The sequence below is a fragment of the Dipodomys ordii genome, unplaced genomic scaffold (assembly GCF_000151885.1).
Source record: "Dipodomys ordii isolate 6190 unplaced genomic scaffold, Dord_2.0 Scaffold17, whole genome shotgun sequence".
Taxonomy (NCBI): domain Eukaryota; kingdom Metazoa; phylum Chordata; class Mammalia; order Rodentia; family Heteromyidae; genus Dipodomys; species Dipodomys ordii.
The window spans coordinates 1,904,085-1,930,487 of record NW_012267233.1 but is presented as its reverse complement, the minus strand read 5'-3'; the positions used below and the strand labels follow the sequence as shown (position 1 = coordinate 1,930,487).

Genomic DNA, 26,403 nt, shown 5'->3' with positions numbered 1-26,403 from the left:
ATACTACATAATGTATCCCCCCCTCCCCATGGTTTAGCCCATGTTGTCACTGTGTTTGATTTTGATACTCTGGATATTGTCTATGTTTATTTAAATTTCATATTTTTAAACATGCTGTTCTATAAGTTATTTTGACCATGATATGCATGTTCAGTAGTTGGCTCTTAGTAGACTAGGTCTGTGGAAAACTCTACAGTACGGTATTAAACTGCCTGAGAATTGGCCCAAAAAGAGTTAAATCTTTTTACACAGGATTCTGATCCAATTTGTCTGGGACCTAGCAAGCCTTGCTGCATGTTTCATTCATATTATGCAAGTAAAAGTTGAAAGATTTGGACAAAACTGGAAAATCCTTCACTGAACGTAGAGTTTAAAGACAAGAAAACTGTAGGACAATACTACTTATGCAGACTAATAAAGCATATTCCTTAAAATGCACAAGAGTCAATAATCTGTGACAAATAAACATGAGCACTTCCTTATGTGAGGAAAAGCATGAAAATATGGAGCATAAATCAAAGAGAATATAACTCATTTATACTCATTCTTAACTATCTACATTCCTACACAAAGAAGTGGTCTTGAGGTCTTCCAACAAATTCTGATGGCAGAAACTCCAAGACAAAGAAACACAATTAATTCAGTCTTTGTCAATAGTTTCATTACAGTGGAAATGCATAATTATACTAATGTTAGTTCTGACAATTAGTCTTGTCCTAAGACATGGGGTAAGATGTATTCATTGTGTAATTGCACACTGAGTGATTAATGATAAGGTTTAGACTTCTCAGTTCTCTAGCTGATGGAAGTCATGTGGCAATGTGAAGACTTCTCAAAGAAGGGTTATGAATTTGCCAGCTGCTAAAGGCTGTCTATAATGAGGCCTGAAAATTCTTTACTTTCTGGAATCAAAGGCTAGAGAATCAGGGTTATAGGTGGTTGCTCATTTCCTTGATTTTGTTTTGTTTCCCATCATTAAGTACTTTGAAATGTGCAGTTTGAGCTTGTCAGCCAAAATGAAACTTAAATTAGAAAAAAAAAATAAAAACACTAAGAAAGGAAAATATCTTTATTAACCTTGAGAAATCAGTGTGCTCACCATCTCATGTTTGAAGTTTCCTGATGTGCCAAATACAAAATGGTTTACTTCTGAGATAATATACAATTGTGGTGTCTCTTCATGAGCTCTGATCAGATAAAATTTTGTATATATAATATTTATTTATAATTATAAGTATATATGTTAAGTTGTCCTTTTTGCAATTTTTTTCCATTTCCTTTATAATTTGTAACTATATGATTAAGTGCCAGAGTCTTTCTTCTTATTAGAATGTTCTCTACATCATAATAAGAACTATATAGGTATTCATTTTACAGCTATGTCTGGGTTTTCAGTTTAGTAAGTTTATATAAAGTCAGAAGTTCCTGTCTGTTAGTTTTCTTTTGAATACTGTATCTTGCCTGACTTTAAAGTAGAGTCAACTTATTCTGAATGATGGTAGAAAATTATGGCATATTTCTCATAGTTAGCAAGAGTTAAAGGCTCATTTCATCTCATTAATTAAAAATTAGTATTGCAGGAATCTTAGCTACTCAAGAAGTTGAGATCTGAGTATCTAAATTTGAAGCAAATCTAGGCAGACAGTCCATGAGACTCTTATCTCTAATTAAATCTGGAATTAGAGTTATGGTAGAGGGTCAGTCCTGAATAGTAAAAATAGAAAAAAGACAATGACTAGGCCTTGAGTTCAAGCCTAAGTATTGTTCCTCTCCATGAAAATGTTGATGGTATATTAAAAATTAGAAATCTTGCATATGGTTATTGATAGGAATAGCATATAGTGAAGCAACATTTTTAATATGAACATCCAAGATGGAATTTGTTATAATCAGAATTCCTTACATATGACACAAGCTCAGTGAATGATCAAGTCTACCTGAGCAATTTCACATTACCTAGTGGCTTCCCAAATGACAATTTTTACTGGGCAAACTGGTTTGATTGTGAGATGCAGGCTGGTTTGTAATTTGATTAATAAAGTCTTTTGCTTCAATCCAGAAACCTCATGTCATTAACTAGCCTATAAAGTAATTTGATAGATTGATTTCTGAGATTTAAAAGTTGGGCACCATCTTCTATTTTCGGAGATCATTGTATATTTTTCCTCTATGTTTTCCTCAAGGGTAAATAAAAACCTGGGATATTTCTATATGGCACATTTTTTCATCTGGTACATGTTGCTTATGCCAGAAAAATATATCATTTTATATAGCCCTGTGCATTATGAATGCTTAGTAGTTCCTCAAGGTTTTCTTATTTTTCTGTAAAAATGTACACCAAATTCATTGAACATGGATAGAGTGGGAAGGAAGAAGGCATGTGTATTTTCATACATCTTGTATTTTTGCATTCACTATTTCAGAAATAGATACTCAAAATGCAGAGGTAGTTAAATTTTCAGAGGAAGAGAGTTGTACTATAAGCACAGCTTTCTGAATTCATATATTCTCCATGGTGAATTTAAATCTAATTTTGTGACAGCTATAAAAATGGCTACCTCATGGAGAAAAGCAAAAAAATCAAATTGATGCTATTCTCTGAAAAAGTTACAATGCTAACTAAAGCATTGTTCTGAATATTTAACCATACCATTTCTACCTCTAGTGAACTTCCAGGGAAAATGCAAGTCTTCAGAATATATTTAAGAATCACATTTCAGCATGAAGACTTTCATGATCATTTCTAAACACAAATGGTCAGAAAAAGAACAGTTGATACTTCACACAGAAAGTATTTATTTACAAACATCTAAGGTAGAGAAACTGCTTTCACTATTACCAGTAAGTGTACTGAAAATTATGATTGAATAAATTAATTCACATTATATTTGCAAGATGTTAACATTCATAGACAATAAAAGAAATGGAAAATAGATCAGTCAACCAATGTTAGTAGAAAGAAAATGTGACATTACCAATCGTACACAGAGCACAGACATAATACCCACAAACATTTGGACAATTGTAGACCACCTGTACAATAAAGGAAGGTCTGCCACAGATTATTTCTGCATTTTGAAATCAATTACTATAAAAGAAAATAGAATAAAACAATGTTGGCCGTCAGTATATGAACTGACTCCATTAGAGCTTGTAGTTCTCAAATTCAAGCCATCCATTTTTATTCTTGGAACACATTGAAGCAAAGGATAATACTTTCTTTCCTTTATTCAAAAGGCAAATAATTGATTCTTTGAAGGTAACACAGGCCGGGTGCCAGTGGCTCACGCCTGTAATCCCAGTTACTCAGGAGGCTGAGATCTGAGTATCGCGATTCAAAGCCAGCCCGGGCAGGAAAGTCCATGAGATTCTTATTTCCAACAAACCGCTAGAAAACCGGAAGTGGCACTGTGGCTCAAGCGATAGAGTGCTCGCTTTGAGCTGAAGAGCTCAGGGACAGTGCCCAATCCCAGAGTTCAAGTTCCACAACCAACCAAAAATAAATATTTTTTTTTAAAAAAAGGTAACACAAAGCAGGGTAAGTTACATTAAGTAATGAGTATATTACTTGTGGAACATTGTCACTGCCTTCCCTCACTTTTTTCTCCCACTTTCCCTTCCCCCTGACTCTCCTTCGTCCCCAAACTGTAAAGTTCAGTTCCATCCATTTGTTTTTTGAGTATTTCTGTTGCATTGGTTCACCCTTTGTCCTTTATCTCGCCATTTTGCTAAAGAGTTTTCCTGACATTAGCAAAACATGTTTACATTGTCATTGCCTGCCAAACAACATTACTGACTTTTTCTTAGACTTTCAACTAAAAGTATGTACAACTTTATTAGAAATTCCAGACAGATCATAAGCTCTATGAGGACATGCAGTTAGTTCATTTCTCCTGAAGCTGTTTTTCTCTGTCTTTTAAGAATTATGCATAGTTGGTGTGACTGGTTTTGACCAATGAAATATAAATGGGTATACCATGTGGCATTTCCTGATTTCTTGACCAGCATCTTTAATTTTTATGAAAGTGTTGTTTGGTTATCATTTTTGGAGGGGAAGATGTTTTCCATGTCATAACAGTTATGATGAAATATCCTGAGTTGGAGCCTTGTGATTATGGTTAGGCTGAACCTGCCTAGTTGACCAAATTTAAGAGGATGACCAAAAATCATTTTATGATGCTACTGATATTATTAGAGTTCTTTGTTATAGTCACATGATTAATTAGTCTGTACTAACCAAGTTACAATCAGTCAAAATTTATATATTAAATAACATAGAAAGAGCAAGTTCAAATCACTTAGGAGTAACATAGGCAAATCTCCATTAGAATGTCTCTGATTTTTGTATATATTTTTGTTGTAAAGGTACTGCACAGAGGGGTTACAGTGACATGAGTAAGGTAATGAGTATATTTCCTAATGAGCATTGTTACCTCCTTTGTTTTTCCCCTACCATCCCTTCCCTTCCTACCTCCCCAACTCCTCTCTCCCTTCTGTCTCAATGGAACCAACCCAGATGTCCCTCAGTAGATGAATGAATCAAGGAAATATATATATACATATATACATATATATATGTATATATATATATATATATATATATATAATTCTATGCCTCCATCAGAAAGAATGACAATGCCCATTTGTTAGGAAATGGAAAGGCTTGGAAAAATTATATTAAGTGAAGTAAACCAGGCCCAAAGAAACATAGGTCTCATGGTTTTCTTTATTTGCAATAACTAGTATATGTCTAGGACAAGCAGAAAAGGGCAAAAGCTATGTACATGTGGCCATATATGATGATTCTAAGGGAAATGAAGCCCATGATAGAGACACAAGAGGTTTTATCTTTCTTGCTGTTGTTTTTAATATATATATATATATATAATGTACTATGAAATTTTTTGTTTCTTTTGTATGTTCTTCCTCCATACTATATCCCCTGTTTCCATTGTATTTGATTCCAGTCCACTGCATCTTATATATACATTTTTCTAATTTGGAGAGGGAAAGGGAAATAACAAAATGTTGAAATAAGGATACCGGTTGATCCATTGTAACAATAAGATGTAAGACACTATTTTGAAAAAGAATATCTCTCTTAATCTGAATTATCCAAGAGAATAAAAGGAGTTAACCTAAATTTAATTAGCAAAAATTAGTGAGATGAATGGGAAGTTCTCAATGAAGCTTGTTCTTATAAAACAATAGAAACTACACGTTTAAGTCACTTGATTGACTCTAAGGAATATGCAGTGACTGCATTATTGCTTGACTAAATAAAACTATTGACATACCTTCCACTCAATATTTTGTCTAGAAGTACATCAGCAAATGTGGAAAGAAATCCCTCCTCCCTCCAAGGTAACAACAGTACTGGCACCGAAAGAAAACCACTTCAAAACCCATTTTGAGGAATTAAACAAATGACACTAAATTAACAGGATTTTAAAAAACTAACCATAGATACAAATTATACATTCACATTTTCCTGAAATCCCAAACTGATCAAAGACATTTCAAAATGAGATTCATAATGAGTTGAAGTCCTATATTTTTATTGCATCTGTCAATAAAGTTTGGTAATAAAATTAAAAGCAGACTAACTCTGAGAGTTGTGCACTATAATAACATAGAAACCCATTTTAATGCATTTCCTTCTATAATCATCAAGAAAAGTCTCAGCAAGTTTATTTAACATTATCATCAATAATGCATTTCTTAATGCACAAGTCTTGATGCACAAGTTAATGCCCATTAGATGATGACCATCGCTGCTTCTGAAAGAATGGGATTGATTGTATTTAAAACTATTTATTAACAACACTGAATATTTATAAATGCTCAAGAATCTCAAAATGATATTCCAGCAAGTTGTTCTAAATTATTAGATTTTAATTAACATTTTGTGTGGACTTTGATAGGTTTATTAACTTTTATGCTCTGCAGTATTTTTTTAACTTTTTAGGAAGAAAACCATAGCATATATGTGATTTGTATAAATGTCCAATATGATCATTTAATATAAGGTTGAAGAATTGGATCTGAATATGAATATAATAAGAACTATGTTATCCTTGTTGAAAGGATGAATAGAAAATACCCTCAGCTGAGCACTGGTGGCTCATACCTGTAATCCTAGTAGGGAGTCCTAGCAGAAATGTCCATCAGACTACATCTCCATATACAGGAAGCTAGCTGTGGTGACACATGTAAATGGTGCCCACCAGGACAAGGACGCCTATACGAGTAGATTTGCACTCAGGAATGGACTCAGATGAGCCCATGAAATACAGTGTTGGAGGTACCCTACAAGTAAGCAGAAGGTGGCTCAGTGGTAGAGCACTTGCCTTGCATGCTCGAGGCTCTGGGTTCGATTCCTCAGCACCACATAAGAAAAAAGCTGGAAGTGGCGCTCTGGCTCAAGTGGTAGAGCGCTAACCTTGAGCTGAAGAGCTGAGGGACAGCGCCCAGGCCCAGAGTTCAGGCCCCACGACTGCCCCCCCCAAAAAAAAAAGAAAAAGAAAGTACCCTCACCTATTCCTCAAATACCCTCAGTGTTCCCACTAAAATTGTCACCTATCCTTTTCATATTCATCTAGATGACTCAAAGTTAATTCTGTTTTAGTTTCCAAGGGGGTATGTTCTTTACAAAAACTAAATCATTTATATGAACCTTCATTTTTTCCCTCTAACTAGATTTGTTTAAATAGATGGATTTATATTTTATGTGCAGTATATTTATGACTCTCTCTCTATATATACATATATTTCCAGAGAGCTCTAAAATGCTGCTTTTCCTTCCCACCTTCCTTCCTTCCCTACTTCTTCCCTCCTGCCTTCTCCTTTCCTTCCCCCCCCCACTCCTCACTACCACTCCTCTCCCTTCAGTTCCCCTTCCTTTCCTTTTCTTGTTTCATTTCCTTTTCTTCCCTTTCATTTCCTTTCTCTTTCCTCTTCTAGCAGTACATTCTTTTCTTTTAATTTTCCTTTGTTTTTTTGTTGTTAGTGCAGTGTGAACTCAGGAACTGGTTTTTGCTTGCCTGGTGCTCTATCACTTGAGATACATTTCCAGCCCTGCTTTATGCTGGTTATGTTTGGAAATGGATTCTAGGGAACTTTCCTGCCCATGCTGGCCTGGAGTCACAATCCAACAGATCTCAACTTCCTGAGCAGCCAGGATTAAAAGTGTAAGCCACCAGCCCCCATTAATTACTGATAATTTCCATTAGATAAAAGGCAAAAAAAATAGACTGAGAAAGTTTTATGACTGAGTGTAAAGGGGAAAAGAAAGTGGTGATAAGGACATAGAATTTTCCTCATTGTCCAATTATTGAATTAAAAATCCTAGCCAATCCTTTCAATAGTTGTTTCCTGTTGTACATTTTTTCACTTTATTGATCAATAAAATAGATATTCAGATGTTTCCCAGTGCAAAGCAGGAGTATAAAGATCAAATGGGTCAATTTAGGAGGAATTTTCAAAGTCTCCAGCCTCAAGAAAGTACTCACTAATTATAAGGGATGAAAATATGGAGGCCACAAAATTGAACTATATAAATTATTATTTAAGTCTCCACCATGATAAAAATTTCCTGTCAGCCAAATAAAACTTTCAATTGGGAGAGAAAAAAATTCATATGCACATATTTGGGGGATGGGGTTAGAATTTGATACTTCATCAGTATATAATTAATTAAAAACATCAATTGTAATATAGGTCTCCATCATTACCCAACAATTGATATGTATTCAGGGAACATAAATACAAATTTATTTACACCTTAATAAGTGAATATGTTGTTGAATTTCTATATGTTACTAACATGTCCACAATAACAGTCTGTTTTATTAAAAAATAGGAATAGAGTTATCAAATGCCTCATATTTTTGCTTACATACAGTATTTTGGGAAATGATCATTTTCTGTGTACTTGCAATGATAATCATTTTAGTGTTATTCTCTAGACTATTTTATTTGATAGTGCATGTAATAGCTAGAAGCAATAGCCACTTTAGAATGAGTTATAATAAATGAAATCAGATAACACTTTCAGAAAGACTAAACATTAATGTGTAAATATTGAATTTATATGTAAAAATAGTTATAAGTTAGGTCTAAGCATAAAATCTTACTCAACTATAATGATATGGAATTTTCTGTAGAAAATAAAGACATAAATGTTAAACTAATCAATCACCTACTTACTAGATATAAATACTGTGATTATAAATATTGTGATTTTGATTCTGCTTATAAATAAGTAATTTTCTGAGAAGATTTCATTCTTGTTATAAAGAGATACTATTTTTTTAATTTAAGCTTTTTAATATGTAGAAATCAAATTAAATTAGACAGCTAGATCATATAATGTTTGTATGTAGTTACAACATTAGGTGTATATGTTCTGATAATATTAGTCTGTGAATATTATATTTCTAAGTAACCATTTATAGCTATATCATTAAGAGTTGCTCTGTGGCCCTGGGAAGCTCATTTCTGAGCTTATGTTACAGTCATCTATAGGATGCAGATCATTAAATTGTACTGTGATTTCCTAATGATGTATTGGAAAAGTTTTATTGGTCATTACTTTCTCTTACTTTGTGAGACTATAAGCAATGTTTTCTAAAATTACTTGTTTTATTCATTTATTCATTTATTTTTCTTTGTCAGTTGTGGGGCCTGAACTCAGGGGCTGGGCACCGTCCCTCAGCTCTTCAGCTCAAGGCTAGCACTCTACCACTTGAGCCACAGCGCCACGTCTGGCTTTTCTGCTTAGGTGGTGCTGTGGAATCGAACCCAGGACCTCATGCATGCAAGATAAGCATTCTACCACTGAGACACATTCCCAGCCCCCCCTAAATTTATTCAATCTGTCAAATGAAAGGCAGCTAAAATAAATGCTGATTCCAATAAGGATCTTCAGGCCATTCCTTCAACTTGCACATTGTTTTATCTCGCTACTTTATCTGTACATGGATTTCCTTATTTGTTTTTAATTTATGATATTTTTCTGTGTTCATCACATTTTCAGGCTGTATACATTTTTTAAAATGTTAGTCATAAATTCAATTGTAAGTAGCCTTTATATTTAAGTTACTTGAACACAAGGTATTCAAATTGAGGCCATGAGGAATAAAAGCAACTGCCTAAGTCACCAACACAATGAATTTACACACAAAACCCCGAACAAAGAGAATCATAGAGAAATACCTTCTTCCAAGTCTTCTTTGGGATTTAATTTGTTTATAGACACTTTTAAATACATAATTACTAAGCAGCAAAGTTATATTTATATAATTTTGTCAGATTTATAATTGGAAAAAACTTAAGAGTAAATGACTATAGGCAGGTTTTAGATTTTAAGAACATCAATCAATCAATGTACAAAAAAAGAGTGATGCTAAGGAGAATTAAGATTCAGTACTTAATCTTTTGTCCTCTATTATTAAATTCATGAAACGACTTTTATCATTGAACATTTCAAATGATCAACATTCTTTATGGATCCTAAATTACTAGGCAACCACTAGGAAGAGAGAATCCCCCACCAAAGATGGTACAGTATCTTTCTTAAATGAATTTCTGATTAATGTTCTACAATATAAAATATTGATTTTTTTAAACAAGGGGACAGTCCACTAAAACATGTGTCTGATATATTACTCAGTGTCTTTTGTAGTGCTGATTTTCTCCTTCCATTTATTTATCCTAAATTATTTTGCCTCAGATTTAAGTTGTGGCTTTATAAAGAGCAACAGAAGACCAGATGGCCATTGCTGTGGTTCATTGAGTTTATATCCTAGCAGGAAGTTAGATGATTGCTTTTCAAGGTCTTTATCATGCATCAAACAGTCTATTTTCCTACAGGGTACGCTGAAGCTGTCAATAGATTTTTGGGGGGCTGAGCATGCTTTATTATTTTAATCTAAGTCATGTGTCTATATAATCATTTAAATTTTTTAAAACGCTGATATAATTTTTCTTTCTACCTGTGGAGTGGGGATTCATGCTGGAAATGAGTATTAATGGCTAACAATTGCTTTTTTATAGAAGGAACATCTTTAGTAAATTATTTGTATGATTTCTTTAGATATGTGTACTTCAGGGTGAACTATATTTTTGAAATTTTACTTTTAAATTATTTGTTGTCAAACAAATACAGTATCTGAAAATCAAAGTTTTCACAGAAGAATATAGTTCAAACAGACACTCAGTTTACACAATTAATTCATCATAGCCTTAAAAATCACTGGCTTTTGTCTGTGATTTTTAAAGTACTATCATCAGCATATTTTTCTTAGAACTATACAGAGATAGAAGCAACATTATTTATTAAAGGAATAAATATCTATAAGTTAATCATCATAATATGAAATACTAATATGTAGATAGAATAACTATTTCTTAAATGTAAAACATGTAAATTAGTTTATATTAACTGAAGAGAAGATAAACTATTTTAGAAGGAAGAAGTACAATTAGGGACATAATGCTAGTAGCATGTGTATGTGACCATGGGTTGATCTTTAGTACTGTAAAAAAATTGAGTTATTATATTCATGATGAGAAGAAATTACTTCTTGAGTGGAAGAAGGAACAATTCACCTATACAGAATTGGGAAAAAGGAGTATGAGGTGAATATTAGAGATATGATTGATGATTTCAGCATTTGAGAATAAGTACTTTCATGGAAAAAAGAAACTACAGCTGCTCTTTAAACACAAGAAACACCCCAAAGGCTGGACAACGTTCTTGTACGAATGTACTGTTTTCTTTTGGAAAACGTTAAGGTTACATTTGAGCAATGATCCTGATCATCATAGAATTTCATTTTCAAATATAAAGTGCCTGTATTTAATATGAATTTCATGAAGCCTGAGGCTCCTTCATCCATCCACTATAAATCTTGTGTATAATTTTTACTATGTATAAAATGCAGGCACTTAATATATTTCATTTTTGAGAATATTTGAACAATATTGGATTTTGAAATGCTGTAGTGAACTTAAGGCACCCGTTTACACTAACAGTATACATGGATTACTGAACCTAATCAATTTTATTAGATTAATCTGGGTATAATGCTTCCCTTATCCACCACATCACAAAACCTAATTCTACTTAGAATCTATATATACCATTTTGTGCCGTTAGAAAATAAAAATAATTTTTTTTGCTCCATTATATCAGATACAAACAAACTCAGTGAGACTTTTTAGTCATTTTATCACAAATATACTATCCACCCCGTTAGTACCTGCTTCCTGGTGTTTTATTTTGTTGAATTTTGCCTTTACCTTTCTACATATTTACATTATTTAGGGTATCCCTTGAATCTACCATATTTAAGTTAATACATTAGTATGCACTTGGATACCATTTAATGTATTTACTTGTAATTCTATAAGCTAGTTCTAGTTTACACATAAAAGGGAAAAACATACATCCTTTGCCTTTTTGGGCCTGACTTAATATAATTTTCTAGGTCTTTACTTAATTACTTAATGCACAGCTCATGTGATCTAGATAGTCAACAGTACATCTGAATTATTTTATATTTTGTCATAAGGTCATTTACTATCTATGTTCTATGATTTAGAGAATTACAATAATACATTGTCATTTTGTAAGTAGACAATAAAAAAGGAGAACACTTTGCTAGGTTTTGTTAATTGAAAGCGAAAACCTGAGCAGATGTTAGCTACCAAAGTGTTAAAAATTAATGTCGTATTATATTCTAGTATTTAACATAACAAGGGTTTGTTCCACATTTTACTTCATTTATCATATTTTTAAAAATTTTATTGTCAAGGTGATGTAGAGAGGGGTTACAATTGCCTACATAATACTTTTTTTGTACTTTAGTCTGCAATTTATTTTTGTTTAATGGTTTGGTGAAGGTCAAGAACTTTTACCCTGGCATGGGATATTTGGATATTTATAACACCAGTACAGGCTTTACTATCACTACAGCAAATAGTCTGTGGGCTACTAAAGATAAACACTTAAGAAAAATAGGTATTTGCTCCCTCTAGCTATTATGTAGCTTGCTGCTAGAGATTACCACCTGAGGAAGCAGATATGAATATAATATGACAAACCTTATCTTTTTAATTCTATAGAGCATTTATTTGGTAGTTCATTAAACTACATTTACTAGCACTTTATCAATAGTAGCTTATTACAGAAATATCTTATTGCTGAATAGACTACTTCAGCATTAATTATTCTATGTATTCTATACAAAGAATAAATTTTATCTTAAATTTCCTTATGTCTTTTAGTTGTGATTTTTAACGAATGAGTTTAACAGCGTGTAAACATACCACCTCCTTCCACAACCTAAGCCACCACTTCTTTGGAGAACTTCTGTTGCAATTTAAATATAGAAAAAAATCTGGTTAAAGCTTCCAGTGTCTCCGTCTCCAGCTATTATTCCATTTTTTAAAAATTGGACTCAGTTGTATATTTTAGTATTACAGTCTTATCCAGAGTTTTTGATCATGGTGTCTAGCAGGAAATAGCTCCTTTCCCTCAGTAATATTCTTCACGCTGCATTAGGATATAATTTTTAAAATATTTTTATTGTAAAGATGCTGTACAGAGCGTTACAGTTACATGAATAAGGTAATGCGTACATTTCTTATCGAGCATGTTGCATCCAAGAATAAACCGTTGGAAGGCCCTTCTTCACTCTTCATTGTTGGTTCAGCTAATGGCCATTTATGTTGCTTTGTCAGAGGTATTCGTTTCCTCCTTAGCCCATTTGATTAACAGCACTGTTAAACATTTCTTTCTGGTCCATATCTATGCTACTAATATCCAACCCTTCTCCCATATGATCACACACCTATCAGAAACAAAATAATAATCCCAACAGCTCAGCACACCCATCAATGTCCATTCTCCTCTTTTCTGATCAGTGCTTTCCTTTACATCCTCATCTGAATTTTTACGTTTTTATTTTGGGCTATAATAACATCACCAAACCCTCAATAATACACAGTACCTTTTTTATTCATTCATTAATCCAACATTCAACATTTTCTATTACAGCCACAAATTTTCTATAACTGTTTCTTCAAATCTTTTACAGCAACACTCCCACCAAATTGTTTAAAAAAGAATGGTAGGCTCAGTTTTAGATTCAACTGCAGCCCTGTAATTAGTGTGTCAGTTTTACATATAGTTTTTTTAAATTAATTCTGCCTGGGAGATGTACTGTATATCCAAATGCCAGACTGGATGCAGAGTATTGTGAGATTTAGACACTTTCATCTCATAATAGCATATTCATTTTACTTTGCCAGCCAACTGCTGTTAATGAGACACGAGTGTTGAGAACACTGGCTTGCAAAGGACTCAGGACATATCAAGGCTCAGTGGGAATAAAAGTCATGGAAGAGTCTGTTAAAGGAGCCAGTTCAAGGAAGTGGAGTGCTCTGAGTTGAAGGCACTTTCATTCCAGATTTGGAGCATGCAGGCAGTAGGCTTCCCTTTTATAGGATATCACTTAGCCCAGCAGCAGGCAGTTTGCTGACTTTTACGAATACCAGCAGATGGTGTTGATAAAAATTCATCCTGTCTGTGAACACAAAAACCCCTTGCACCATACCCTCTAGGTTGATGTGGCACTCTTTTTTTTTCTTAATTAAATTATCATCGTTAGGAAGCCTCAAAGAACTCTCAAAAAGCAAAGGTTTCCTCAAGGAGAGACTTCATGTAAACTCCAGGAAAAGCAATAAGCAGATCATTACAAAGTTATCAGCCCCCTGCACAGTTATAAATTAAAGAATCAGTATGCTTTCAAGTGGCAAGAAGCAGACAAAGGAAGATATGAAGTGAGAACTCTCCAGTTTTGTTTTTTGTTGTTTGTTTGTTTTTTCTGCCCCTTTGGAACTGGATGACAAAGATCTTCATGGGATATGCATTAGCCTTAAGTTTTAGTTTATAAAAAAAAGGTTGGTAGGAGATAAATTGCAATGTAGAAAATTAAATCATGTGCTCTGTGAAGTATGACTTCAAATCTACCCTAAGCCAGTAAATATTAGTAACACATGAGAGGGACTTTTGAGGTTGGAAAGGAAAATTTGTACTTTCTACATGAATTATTGCCTCATTCACAATGTTCCTGCTCTATATAGTTTGTATTTTTAGCCATCCTCTGTGAAAATTTCTCTTAAATCATTGTCCCTAAATGAACTTCCATCCACTCCACTGGGAGACATTAATACCTTCCTTATCAAGGTGTCTCTTGTTTGCCACACACTCTTTCATTAAAGCAATTATCACCCATTATTGTAATTGCTTCTTTGCCATACAATCTATCCCACTGGACCATAGGTTTTTAAAGATAAGAATTGCTTCTCAATCAATCATTTGATCCTGAGCACATGAAATACTACTTTTCATAGAACAAGGCTTTAATGAATATATTTGAATGGGTAAATGTATTCATGAGCATTATTGCTTAGAATAAAAGGTGAGCTTCGCAGACTAATTGGAAGCAGGCAACTTCTCCAAACTCAGTGTGCCACTTTTTTGATTAATGAGAACCCACACAGGTTAGTGTGAATGTCAAAGAAAGAAGCCTTCAGGGATCAGGGAACAGAAATAAGAAAGTTATGTCGACACCCTGGAAGCTGAGTTTAATCCTGAAATGAAACAAACTCCAATAAAATAAGAGAAGTAGTGGGTATCGGGTAAGACTTGGAGAGAGATGCCGGTATTATCCATTTCAAATTAATGTTTTTCTTGACTGTGTATTTGGAAGAAGGGACATGATAAAAATCAAAGAAAAAGCTGGGATGATGGAGCTAACATAAACGTATACTCAGTGTGCACCTATGTGCTGTTGCATTGAACCTTAACAGTATTGTGATTTTGGTCTTAACTATGTATAGTTTCTAGCCAGTGTAGGGAAAGCATTGGTTTCTCAAATATTGCATTTGTTTTCTCAGAAGGTCTAATCAATATGTGGCCTAATCAATGTTTAGAATATCTGCCAATTACCTGGATTGAGTCCCATAACTAAGAACAGTTTTAGGTAATATCAGGAATACTTTACTCTATACTTAACAATGCTTATTGTTTGTAAATACCATGATCATCTTTAGGGTGCTTAATGTAATTGTTTACATATTTTGATACATTTCATTAAAATATTATTGTAAAGGTGATGTATGGAGTGGTTATAGTTGTATAAGTCAGATAAAAGAGTATATTACTTTTTGAGCAATTTCATCCTTTCCCTCCCTCTCTCTCCCCTTTTCCCTCTCATCCCCATCCACAACTTGTATAGTTCATTTTTTTGCAGGTCCTGAGATCCTGAAGCTTGAACTCAGAGACTGGGAGCTGTCCCTCTCTGTGCTCAAGGCTAGCACACTACCACTTAACCCTCAGCACCATGTCCAGCTTTTCTGAATAGGTTATGATAGATAACAGTGTCATGGAGACTTTTCTGCCAGGGCTGGCTTTGAACCATAATGCTTGGATCTCAGCCTCCTGAATAGGTAGGATTACAGGTGTGAGCCACTGATGCCTGGCTTGTTCATAGGATCTAATGAGTACCATTGCTTCATTTGTTCATCTTGTTTAAGGAGTTCTAATCTTCTTGAAAAAAATAAAAATGAAACTACACTTCTGCTGATTCACATACAATATTCCATTTCTTCTAATTATAATAAAATAATTTTAAGGAAAGATAGAAATTAATTTTGTGAAGTTTTAAAAAGTGTTAGCATACTCAGGGTTTGAAGCCAGATAGAATGGCTCAAACCTAACCTCTCTCCATCACCCCATTTGCCTCAAAGAGACATTTCTCCTTGGCATGCTCATATTGCCACACATCTTCTGAGAATAAATGCTAACTCTCCTTTGTATCAGACTACCCTCACCAAAAATTTGCTTAGCATAGAGCAGAAGAATGTAGACAGTGTCTTCTCCCAGGGCAAAGAACAAAGTTACATACAAACTTTGTGAGATATGGGTGCTAACTTAGTTTTCTGAATTGAAGATTCACTCTGCATACCAAACTATGCAAATTAGGGATTGGAGGTGTGTATGTATACAAAAACCCTGAGACCCTGGCTCAGTGGTGCTTTGCATAATAAGCAGTCCTTCATGGCTGACTTAGAAGTCTTGTGTCTTTCATCATTCTTGGTGGAATAGTAGTAGAGACATTTGAAAATTTGCAAGAATACTGAAATTTTAGACTCTCCTCTTTCTGATGTTTACTAGACGAGAAATCTCCAGCAATTAATTTTAAATATCTGGACTTTGGTGTGTGATCATGAAATTTAAAAGAGCGAGCTGATGCTTGTAATTTTCCCAACATATTTCAGTGTTGGCAGTGAGAGATAATGAAGGAGTCATAGCAAATGCAGAGAAGCAAAAGCAGTGATAACAACAATATCAGAAGCACCAACAGCATGAAGGAATCAGGGCTGGGAAGGTGGCTCAGTGGCAGAGCGCTTGCCTTGCATGCCTGAGGCCCTGGGTTCATCCTCAGCACCACATAAGCAAAAAGGAAAAAAAAAAAGCCAGAAGTGGCGCTGTGGCTCAAGTGGCAAAGCGCTAGCCTTGAGCTGAGGAGCTGAGGGACAGCGCCCAGGCCCAGAGTTCAGGCCCCACAACCGGACCCAAAGAAACCCCAAAACAGTACAAATATATTGCAGACATTTTTTTAAGTACCAGATCTAATCTTTCTTATTTGTTGTATGACTTGTGTATGCAAGTATGCAAGTCAGCAGTTGGAGGATTTTTCTTTCACTGAGGAGAGATAAATAAGACTCACTTTGTTGATATGAATTGGTTCGGATAAGCCACTTGCTAACGGACAAAGCTGGGATACAAAGCTGTCTGTATGTGACTTCCACGGATGACTCGCATTCATTTGAAGTTCTATGTTTGGGAAAAGTTAGTAATTTATATATCCACATTTATTTCATGGTGGAATTGTAAGAACATATGCCAAAAGACATATGAGGTAGCACTTATTAGGGAATAAAGTCCTGGGAAAAATATTGATCTTCAGCATTTCAGATGGCTAGTATCATCTTTGTATTTAGACATGTTTACAATGTCTATTTTCAATGTTCTTTAAACCTTTGTCCACACTGTTGGAGATTATTTTTCATGTAGTACATTTTATTTTCTGAGCTTTACTGTGCTTGCCATACTATTGATATTATAACTAGGTTTGCTTAGACCGATCTTTAGAAGGCTCAGTGATCTTGTCATACTTAAGGAAAGTCCAAGCAATGAGAAATCTAATTTCTAAGCATCAGTAACTCCTTGTAGTTTCCTATATGTATACATTGTGCATATGTGTGTGTGTGTATGTCTGTCTGTGTGTGTCTGTTTGTGTGTGCAATTATAGAGTTATATTTCATTGTGTCACTGCAAAAATATTGTCCTAGCAGGGTGACTCAGATGTAGAGTCCCTGAGTCCAAACCCCAGTACTATAAAAAAAAAAACCATTTTAGTATGTATGCATTTAAGATTTATCTATTTTGTCATAGAATAATATATATAAACAAAATAATATATACATTATATAGTACTATATGCAATAAATAATATATATAAATATATACTATATATGTATACTACATTGACTGTATATTACTTTTTAGATTCTGTTGGAGTAAGTAGTGATTATCTTCAAGTGTATTAGCTGATGAAAACACCCACATTTAACAAGTTTTAATTAAGTCAATTGAATTTTTAATCGGTATAAAATATAATGTTTACCTCTGCAGATGGGAACAGGAAAATCCCAGGAGGCTGTATTCACGGAGTTGGCTATGCAGGTCAGCTGAGGATGTCCATCTAGTATGTATCCAGTTACACAGCTGTAGCGGATCTTGTCCCCAACATCAAACCTTGTCCCATACAATACACCTTTGGGTGGAATTCCTGGATTGCCACAGGAGCTACTCTGTAATTCTACACAAAAAGAAAAGAAAAAAAAATAGGGAGAATCGATGGTTATTTAATGTATGTTAATGTGTTCAACTGTAAAATCATATGTGCATATAAGCATCACTTTTCTTTTGGAGAGAGTCACAAAATAAATGTCTTCTATTTCAACACTTATTATGGTCAAGTTTGGAAAGAGAAGCAATTGTGTGGCCTAGGTAATCTATGTCATTGTTTGTGCTGGAAAATTTTAGATATTTTGCATCATTCAGTCTTCATAGTATGCTTTGAAACCAGTATTACTTATTATTTCCAGAGACATAAAATAAGATCAATATCATTTATGGATTTTTCAAAGTAGAATTCATAATAAGTGAATCTATTTTCATTACTGTGATTTATGTGATTCAGATATTTCTAAGTAAACCCTTAGCTATGTGTATTTATTTAGAAATACACATAGGGGTAAAAGATAAATATAGTACAGTGATATTTAAACATGATAAGTTGCCAAGGAAAACGAAGATATATTTGAATTCAAAGAAACTGTGCTTATGTGTTTAACTTTGAATGTATACTAAAAATTAGAGTAATAAGTACAATAGTGCCCATAACAGTATAATTACATCAAATTGATAGATCATAAAATGTTACTGCTATGTTAATTTCTCATTTGGTGCTTCACAGTAACAACTATGCAAATGTGAGATCTTTTTAAAGTAATAGTCATTTTAGAAAAAGTCCATGTTTACTTAAAATGGTGACATATATACATATATATGTATATATTTTATCATATATGTACACATTTTATATGGTATGAATTAATGAATATGGTGATAGTAAAATAAGGTCTTATTTTTTACATACTTTCCATTTCTTCAGTCAGTTTCCTTACAATATCTTTATTATGTTTAACCAAGTTATAATAAACCAATATAACATTGAAATTATTGATGTCAATATCAGGAAAAATATCAGTATACAAAATCATTAGTTGTGTATGGCATTAAATATACAAAAATTAAACTTACATAAAAAGATAACTATATATTAGAATTGTATACCGAGTTCAAGCTTATGTTACTTTACAATATGCTTTTAGAAATGTTGGTAATATTTTGTTTATGTTCATTTGCCTATAAATTGTCTACTGATAGTGAAAGGACAAAAAGATCACTAATTCATTTTAGACACGAACACATTTTAACTATTGAAATATATATTAATAACAGAATACACATAGAAGGTATACTATATTTTACAAGTCACATAGTGTTTAAAACACCTATTTTAAATTTCTAAAATCAAGAAAAGTGAAAAATTGACATTTGCTAAATATTTTTTTCCATCAATAATAAGAAATTTCATTAATAGTGGATAATAATTTAATCTTTAAAGTATCAATAATTAGTTGTAATTGTACAGACTAATTGTAATATATTTTTCTATTTCATATATAATGTCTTACATTTTCAATAAAATGTAAAAAATATTTCTGTAGATTTTGAACAGTTTTTTACAGTTTGGGAAAATAGATGTAATTAATAGATCAAATTTTTCTGAAATAAACTTTGAGGTTAATAGGTTTTGATAAAATGCAGGGCGATTCAATCCTTTGAATATATTATTAACAAAGGCAACACTTTCATTGAAACTAACACTTTGGGCTTTATAATCAAACTTCCCTTCTCCCTTTACCCTCTACAAAATAATTAAGGTCAGGACTTCAATTATTATAATCCTATATCTAGGAAAATAGTAGTTTTCAAATTATTTCACAGGAAGCAGCTAGATGAGAAGTAAAAGAATAGAGTAGAAAGCTCTAATTGTTTATTTTTTATTCTCAGATTTAACACATATATAAATGGATACATAAATATTACCTACAACAATGTGAAGTAAAAGCAGAAGAGATATGAAGTAAAGTCATGAATGATTTACACATTTTGGCTAAATAGTTCCAAAATGGATACATGATACAAACGGGCTGTTTCTAAATAAACCTAAGTCTGTTCCTCACTTTTGGGAAAGACGGACTGTAACTCGCCCGTGCTGTGACTGTCTTGAACAGCATATACAGATCACCCACTACTGAGTGATTGAGCTTAATTAAGGTGTTTTACATGCAGGTGAAAGAAGTTATGTTCACAAATGAAGAATTCCATAACCAACCATGAAAAGTACTGTGTGCTGAATAACTACCATTTCTTGATTTTAAAAATAAACGGTATCACATTTTAAGATGTTGAAATAACTAGGTAATAAATTGTTTTAGAAATATTTAGCCAAAATTAATTTTTAGATTTTATTTCTATAACTCTCAAGAGCTAAAATATGAGAGAAAGATAAGATACCTGGACACACACACACACACATTTATATACTACAAATATTTATGGTAAATATTGATATTGTTTAAAATTATAAAAATTACTCTTATTCATAAACAAGTTTAAGCAATACAGTAAATAATCTTCATATAATTCTTCAAATGAAAGCTAGCTTTATCATTCTTGTTCTATCAATTTGTTTCAGATAAAAATAATTGCCTGTAGAGGCAGAATTGCTGAATCGCTTGAGTTATTACCTCCACAGCAAGTGAAATCAGTATATTGATTGAAAGTCTTAGGTGACTATAATGAAACACGTATTGACCTTGAAAAACTCTGATATATTTATTAAAATAAAATTGGAATAGGGGAGGGAGTATTTTAAAATTGTTTTCATTGTATTTTTTATTGGCACTCAACTATTTTTAATAGGAAACGTGGAAAAAAAATGAAACTGTCACTGGAATCCAGCTTTATTTGAGTTCTATTTTTGGAAACTGTACAATGAGGTTATGATCCTAGATAATGCAGAAATGCTTAGAATAGGTAAATTATTGGTGAAATGAGAAGATCCTTGAAAAATGTATCTCAAGAATGCACTTGAAATGTCTGAAAGTGTCAGAGATCTTTACTGTTAACTTTATTCTTCTACCCATAACCCAGGACTCAGACAAACAAAATTTATCTGCTCTTAAGCTGTTATAATGTATTGTTGATTTACCTGCTAAATAAGAAAAGTATTAGACATTAATGTGGAAACCTTTGCGCAGCAGAAACAACTGTAAATATTATTTGATATAACAAAATAGCAACAAGAAAGGAAAATACTCGCTGGACGCCGGTGGCTCACGCCTGTAATCCTAGCTACTCGGGAGGTTGAGATCTGAGGATCGCGGTTCAAAGCCAGCCCAGGCAAGAAAGTCTGTGAGACTCTTATCTCCCATAAATCATTAGAAAACCGGAAGTGGCGCTGTGGCTCATGCAGTAGAGCGTTCGGCTTAAGCCGACAAAAAAAAAAGAAAAGAAAAAGAAATGAAAATACTCATCATAACTTTCAAAGTCCAAATGCTTACTAAGAGTAGCGTTTGGCGACATTCACCATATTGGATTAAAATACAACAAAAATAATGCTGTAAGGAGCACATCAGAAACTCAAGGTTCTTATGACATTAGCGTTGTGGTAAGATGACTGTGAGTAAAGGCAGCAGCACTTCTGTGTTAACAATTTCAGAAAGTCAATCTGGGTTGTTGTATATCAGCATTGAATTATGTGCTCATCAAGACATTTACACATTCAACTTTTCCTCATATCTCAGCACACACACAAGAAAAACCCCACATAATTTCCCCCACTAAGTAATAAGAAACATTGAGACTGAGGTAGATAAATGATGGGTTAAAGCCCCCAACTAAGAAAAAAAAACAATTAGACTTGTAAGTAAGGTCTAGATTTTCTAAAAGCCCTAGGTCAGTATGCAATATGTAATGCTAACTATAAAATAAAAAGAGATAATCTCCAAATGTTTATTGAACATGTATTTTTGGCAATAATCTTTGGAAATTGTCTTGCCATAGAGAGATATGGTCCTGCCCTCAGGAAGTTTATAATTTGATGATAAGCCAAATAATCCCTGATTTGAGTATAGCACTTTAATATGGCATGTGTGATAAGGGAAATATTTTTTATAAGTTATGTGATGAGAACAATAATCCTAAATAAAGGTGATCTCTTCTGGAATTCCTAATGAAATCAAAGTTAATTTATAATCCCCCAAATTAAGATTTAAATTAAAAAGATAAAATAATGATTGCCAGGTCATTCAAAAGTGGAATAAGAATCAAAGAAATAAAATGGTTATTAGATTGGCATAATCATGAGGATAGGTTTTATGGGTATGGTAAAATAGAAGGTAACATAGGTAAAATATTCAAAAAAGGCAAATTATAGACTTTTTCCACAGAATAATGAATATAAAGTGATGGCTAGCTTTAAATATTTAAAGGAGAATTTTCAGTGTAGAATCAGTGAAAATAACAGGTAAATCAAATAGGAATTTTTATGTTTATGCATGATATATTTAGTATAAGAATTTTGAAAGTTAGTATCAATTCAATCATTAATAGGTAATTTGTGTTGAGTATCATCTTTTAAAAGTATATCAAAGTACATATGTTTGCCATTTCTATGTTAAATAAATGATCAATCTGTGGAAAATACATTTTAACTTTATTATTATGACTAACTTTGTAATTGAGGCTTTTATATTACACAATTATGTTATGATCATGTAGAGGCAAGATTGTATGTGTCACCTATCAAGGAATGCTGTTTAACTATATTAGATTATTTTATTTTAGTATTAAATAGTTATTTCTTTCCTAAATATGTTTTTATTGTAAAAATAGTGTACAGAGGGGTTATAGTTACATTAGTAAGGTAATGAGTACATTTCCTATTGAGCATTGTTACCTCCTCCTTTGTTTTTCCCCTACCATCCCTTCCCTCCCCAGTCCCCAACTCTTCCCTCCCTCCCCCTAAAAAAGCTGTAAAGTTCATTTTCAGCATAGTGTCTTGTACATCTCATTATTACAATGGGTCAAACTGTATCCCTATTTAAGCATTTATTTCCCTTCCCCTCCCCAAATTAGAAAGTGTGTATATAAGATGTAGGACATTGACATCAAATACAGTGAACCAAGGGATGTACCAAGGGGGAAGAACATAGAAAAGAAACCAAAAAAAATTACATAGTACGTTGTAAGTACATTAAAAACAACAGCAAGAAAGAAAAAAATCACTTATGTCCCTGTCTTGGGGTTCATTTGCTCATCTTATATAGTCATATGTACATAGCTTTTGACCTTTTCTGCTTGTCCTAGACATGTGCTAGTTATTGCAAATAAGGGAAACCATCGGACCTATGTTTCTTTGGGCCTGGTTTATTTCACTTAATACAATTTTTTCCAAGTCTTTCCATTTCCTAATAAATGGAGTGGTCATTCTTTCTGATGGAGGCATAGAATTCCATTGTGTACACACACACACACCACATTTTCTTGATCCATTCATGTACTGAGGGGCATCTGGGTTGGTTCCATATCTTAGCTAAGGTAAATAATGCTGCGATAAACATAATTGTGCTGGTAGCTTTAGTATACCCTTATTTGTGATCGTTTGGGTAAATGCCCCCAAAATGGGATTCCTGGGCCATAGGGGAGCTCTAGGTGGAGTCTTTTGAGTAATCTCCATACTACTTTCCGAAGTGGTTGAACACGTTTACATTCCCACCAACAATGAAACAGAGTTCCCTTTTGGCCACATCCCCTCCAGCATCCTTTGCTACTAGATTTCTTGATTATAGCCATTCTAACTGGGGTGAGGTGGAATCTCAATGTTGTTTTAATTTTCATTTCTTTTGGCCATTCTTATTTCCTCTTCAGAGAAGTTTCTTTTTAATCTTTAGATACTTATTTATTGGGCAGTTGTTTCTTTGAGCATTTGTTGTTGGGGGATATATTATTTTTTTTTGAGTTCTAAGTATATTTTGGATATGAGACCCTTGTCCGTTGTACGGCTAGTGAAGATCTTCGTCCAATCCATGGGCTTTCTATTGATCTTGTTGGTATGTCCTTTACCATGCAGAAGCTCTGCAGTTTCATGCAATCCCATTTGTCCAAGCTTTCTTTGATTTGTTGTGTTAATGGGTCTCTATTAAGAAAATTTTGGCCTGTGCCAAGAAGACCTAGAGTTTCTCCTATTCCTTCCTGTATGTTTTCAGGATGTCTGCTTTAACTTCGAGGTCTTTGATACATTTGGAGTTGATTCTGGTGTAGGGATCTAGCTTTAGTTTTCTACCGGTGATTAACCAATTTTGCCAGCACCATTTACTGAAGAGGCTGTCTTTCTTCCATTCTATTATTTTAGCTCCCTTCTCAAAGATTAGATGGCTATAGGTCTGTGGGTTTAATAGTTATTTCTTCAAGGGAACAATTTCATTACTCCTGTCTAAATCATGCTAGAAATTGTGGGTCTCATCTAAATGTTTGCTGGAAAAATGTTATGACAAATTTTACAAAATTTCCATGCAGTTGTCATTGATTCATTCATTCATGTTTGCATTCATCTTTTGATTGGTGTTGAATATCCAATACCCTAACAGACATAGTAATTGAGAGACATCCTTAACACACTGTAGCTAACACAATCTAGAGAAGTTAAACATATTAAAAAGTATAAAATAAAATACAAATTCTGATAGTCTGTATACTTAGGGAAGTACAGAATAGTATGCCATGGATCCTTAGAGATATCCAATAAAATTCAAGCAACTAATTTAGAAAAAGATTGATTTACACAAATAAATCAAAACAGCTTTGGCTCTAAGAAGCATGTTTTTGGCTTGTCAGAAGCATGTTGATAATTGTGAAAAACAAGATCTCTAACACATAATTGAGAACAAAACCTGACCTTGAAAATTGGAATCAAAAATTGAAAGGAAAGATAAAGGGCACTTGTGTGCAGAATTGCATAATTATTCCATCAAATATATGAAGCATGATCCTGCTGAGATCAATTAACAATTCTTTAAAACATTGTAAAGTTATATCTATGAAGGGAAGTTAAATCACATTGTTTGTACTTCTTGCAGAAAACTAATCTCTGGGTTTTATTTCCCAGATGATTAAAAATAATTTAGAAGAGCATAACATTAAAGTAAAGGGAAATGCTTGTACCTAGTACCTAAGACTTCAAACCACTTAACAAATGAACACATTCTCTGAATTGCCAATGAGGCAAAATGTTCTGTATTACAGACATAGCATCGGTTCATTCTTATGAGACATAAATATTGCAGTGTGATGATTCATTTTTGAAACTGGTTGAACAAAAAATTTTGTAAATATTATGAATTACTTATTGATCTCCCCAGAACTTTTCTTCTATTATATAGATGTGTGTGTGTGTGACTTTAGTGTGCGTGTGTGTGTTCACACTCTACTATGAGAATCTTGAGAATAAGGACTCAGATGTAACCTTGTGCATCAGGAAGTCATCAGTTCTTTTATTTTTTATTTTTTTATTGTGAAAATACCGTACAGAGGGATTACAATTACAAGAGTAAGGTAATGAGTACATTTCTTATCAAGCATTGTTGCCTCCTCCTCCTTTGTTTCTCCTTCCCATCCCTTCCCATCTCCCCCCTCTGCCCCTTTTCCCCTCCTCATCTGTGTTCCCACCCCCATCCTCCAACCCCCCCTCACGCCAAAGTTGTAAAGTTCGTTTTTCAACATAACATCTTGTACATCTCATTGCTGCAATGGGTCCACCTGTATCCCTATTTAAACTGTTCTTGTTTGTGATAAGCAATGCAGGATTGTCTTGTTAGCTATACTATTGAATTGGGATTATAAATGATCTCCACAAAGAGAAAAATGTATAAAAATATAATAATAGAGTAGAGCTAGCTTTGTAGAACTATAGTAGCTTTTGAATTAAATTTCTATTATTATCAGATCTGAATCATATTAGAATGTAAATTTTGTATGGGGGAGATCAAAGTGTTTTGGAATTCAATTCTTCTTTTTTGTCTATGAAAATATGGTCAGTTTCAATGATGCATTTTCTTTACATAAACATAATTCCTATGGATCTGATTATGTCCTGGCCCTCATTCGGAGCCTATAGATGGAACAGGTATGAGGTCACTTTTTCTATAAAAAAGGATCATGAAACTTCAAAATGGTGACTTGTTAATTTGAAAAAGAAATCTGAGTATTTGTTGTTATTTTAACTTAAAGAAAAGTAATCCAAACCAAGTACTATGGGAACAAATGAAACAGTACTTTACTTCTTCTGCTGAAGAACTAAATAGATTACAGGATTGATTTGGGAAAAGGAATCAATAGTGATTAGCTACATTTTAAATGTTAGCATAAACATTTTGTTGCAATTTACAAGAATATAAAGTTACATCATATGTTTCTCTGAATATATTTCCAAGGAAAATAACTAGAGTAGAAGATGAGTTAGCACAAAGGCAAATTCATTTTAAAAAACTGTCATAACTAGGTTACACAAATTTGTTTTAATGTTAAGTATGTAAATAGGACATAATTAAATATAGACAAGTTATTGAAGA

The 26,403-nt window shown here is 33.3% G+C and overlaps 1 protein-coding gene across 3 annotated transcripts in view; it reads right to left on the bottom strand.

The window, feature by feature from the left end:
• Positions 1–26,403, bottom strand: part of Csmd3 (CUB and Sushi multiple domains 3) — a 929,488-nt gene that overhangs the window by 712,489 nt on the left and 190,596 nt on the right. For all 3 annotated transcript variants that reach the window (XM_013012565.1, XM_013012564.1, XM_013012566.1), the window contains exon 4: positions 17,763–17,957. In XM_013012565.1, coding sequence (XP_012868019.1) covers positions 17,763–17,957 — 195 coding nt within the window. The remainder of the gene's footprint in view (positions 1–17,762; positions 17,958–26,403) is intronic.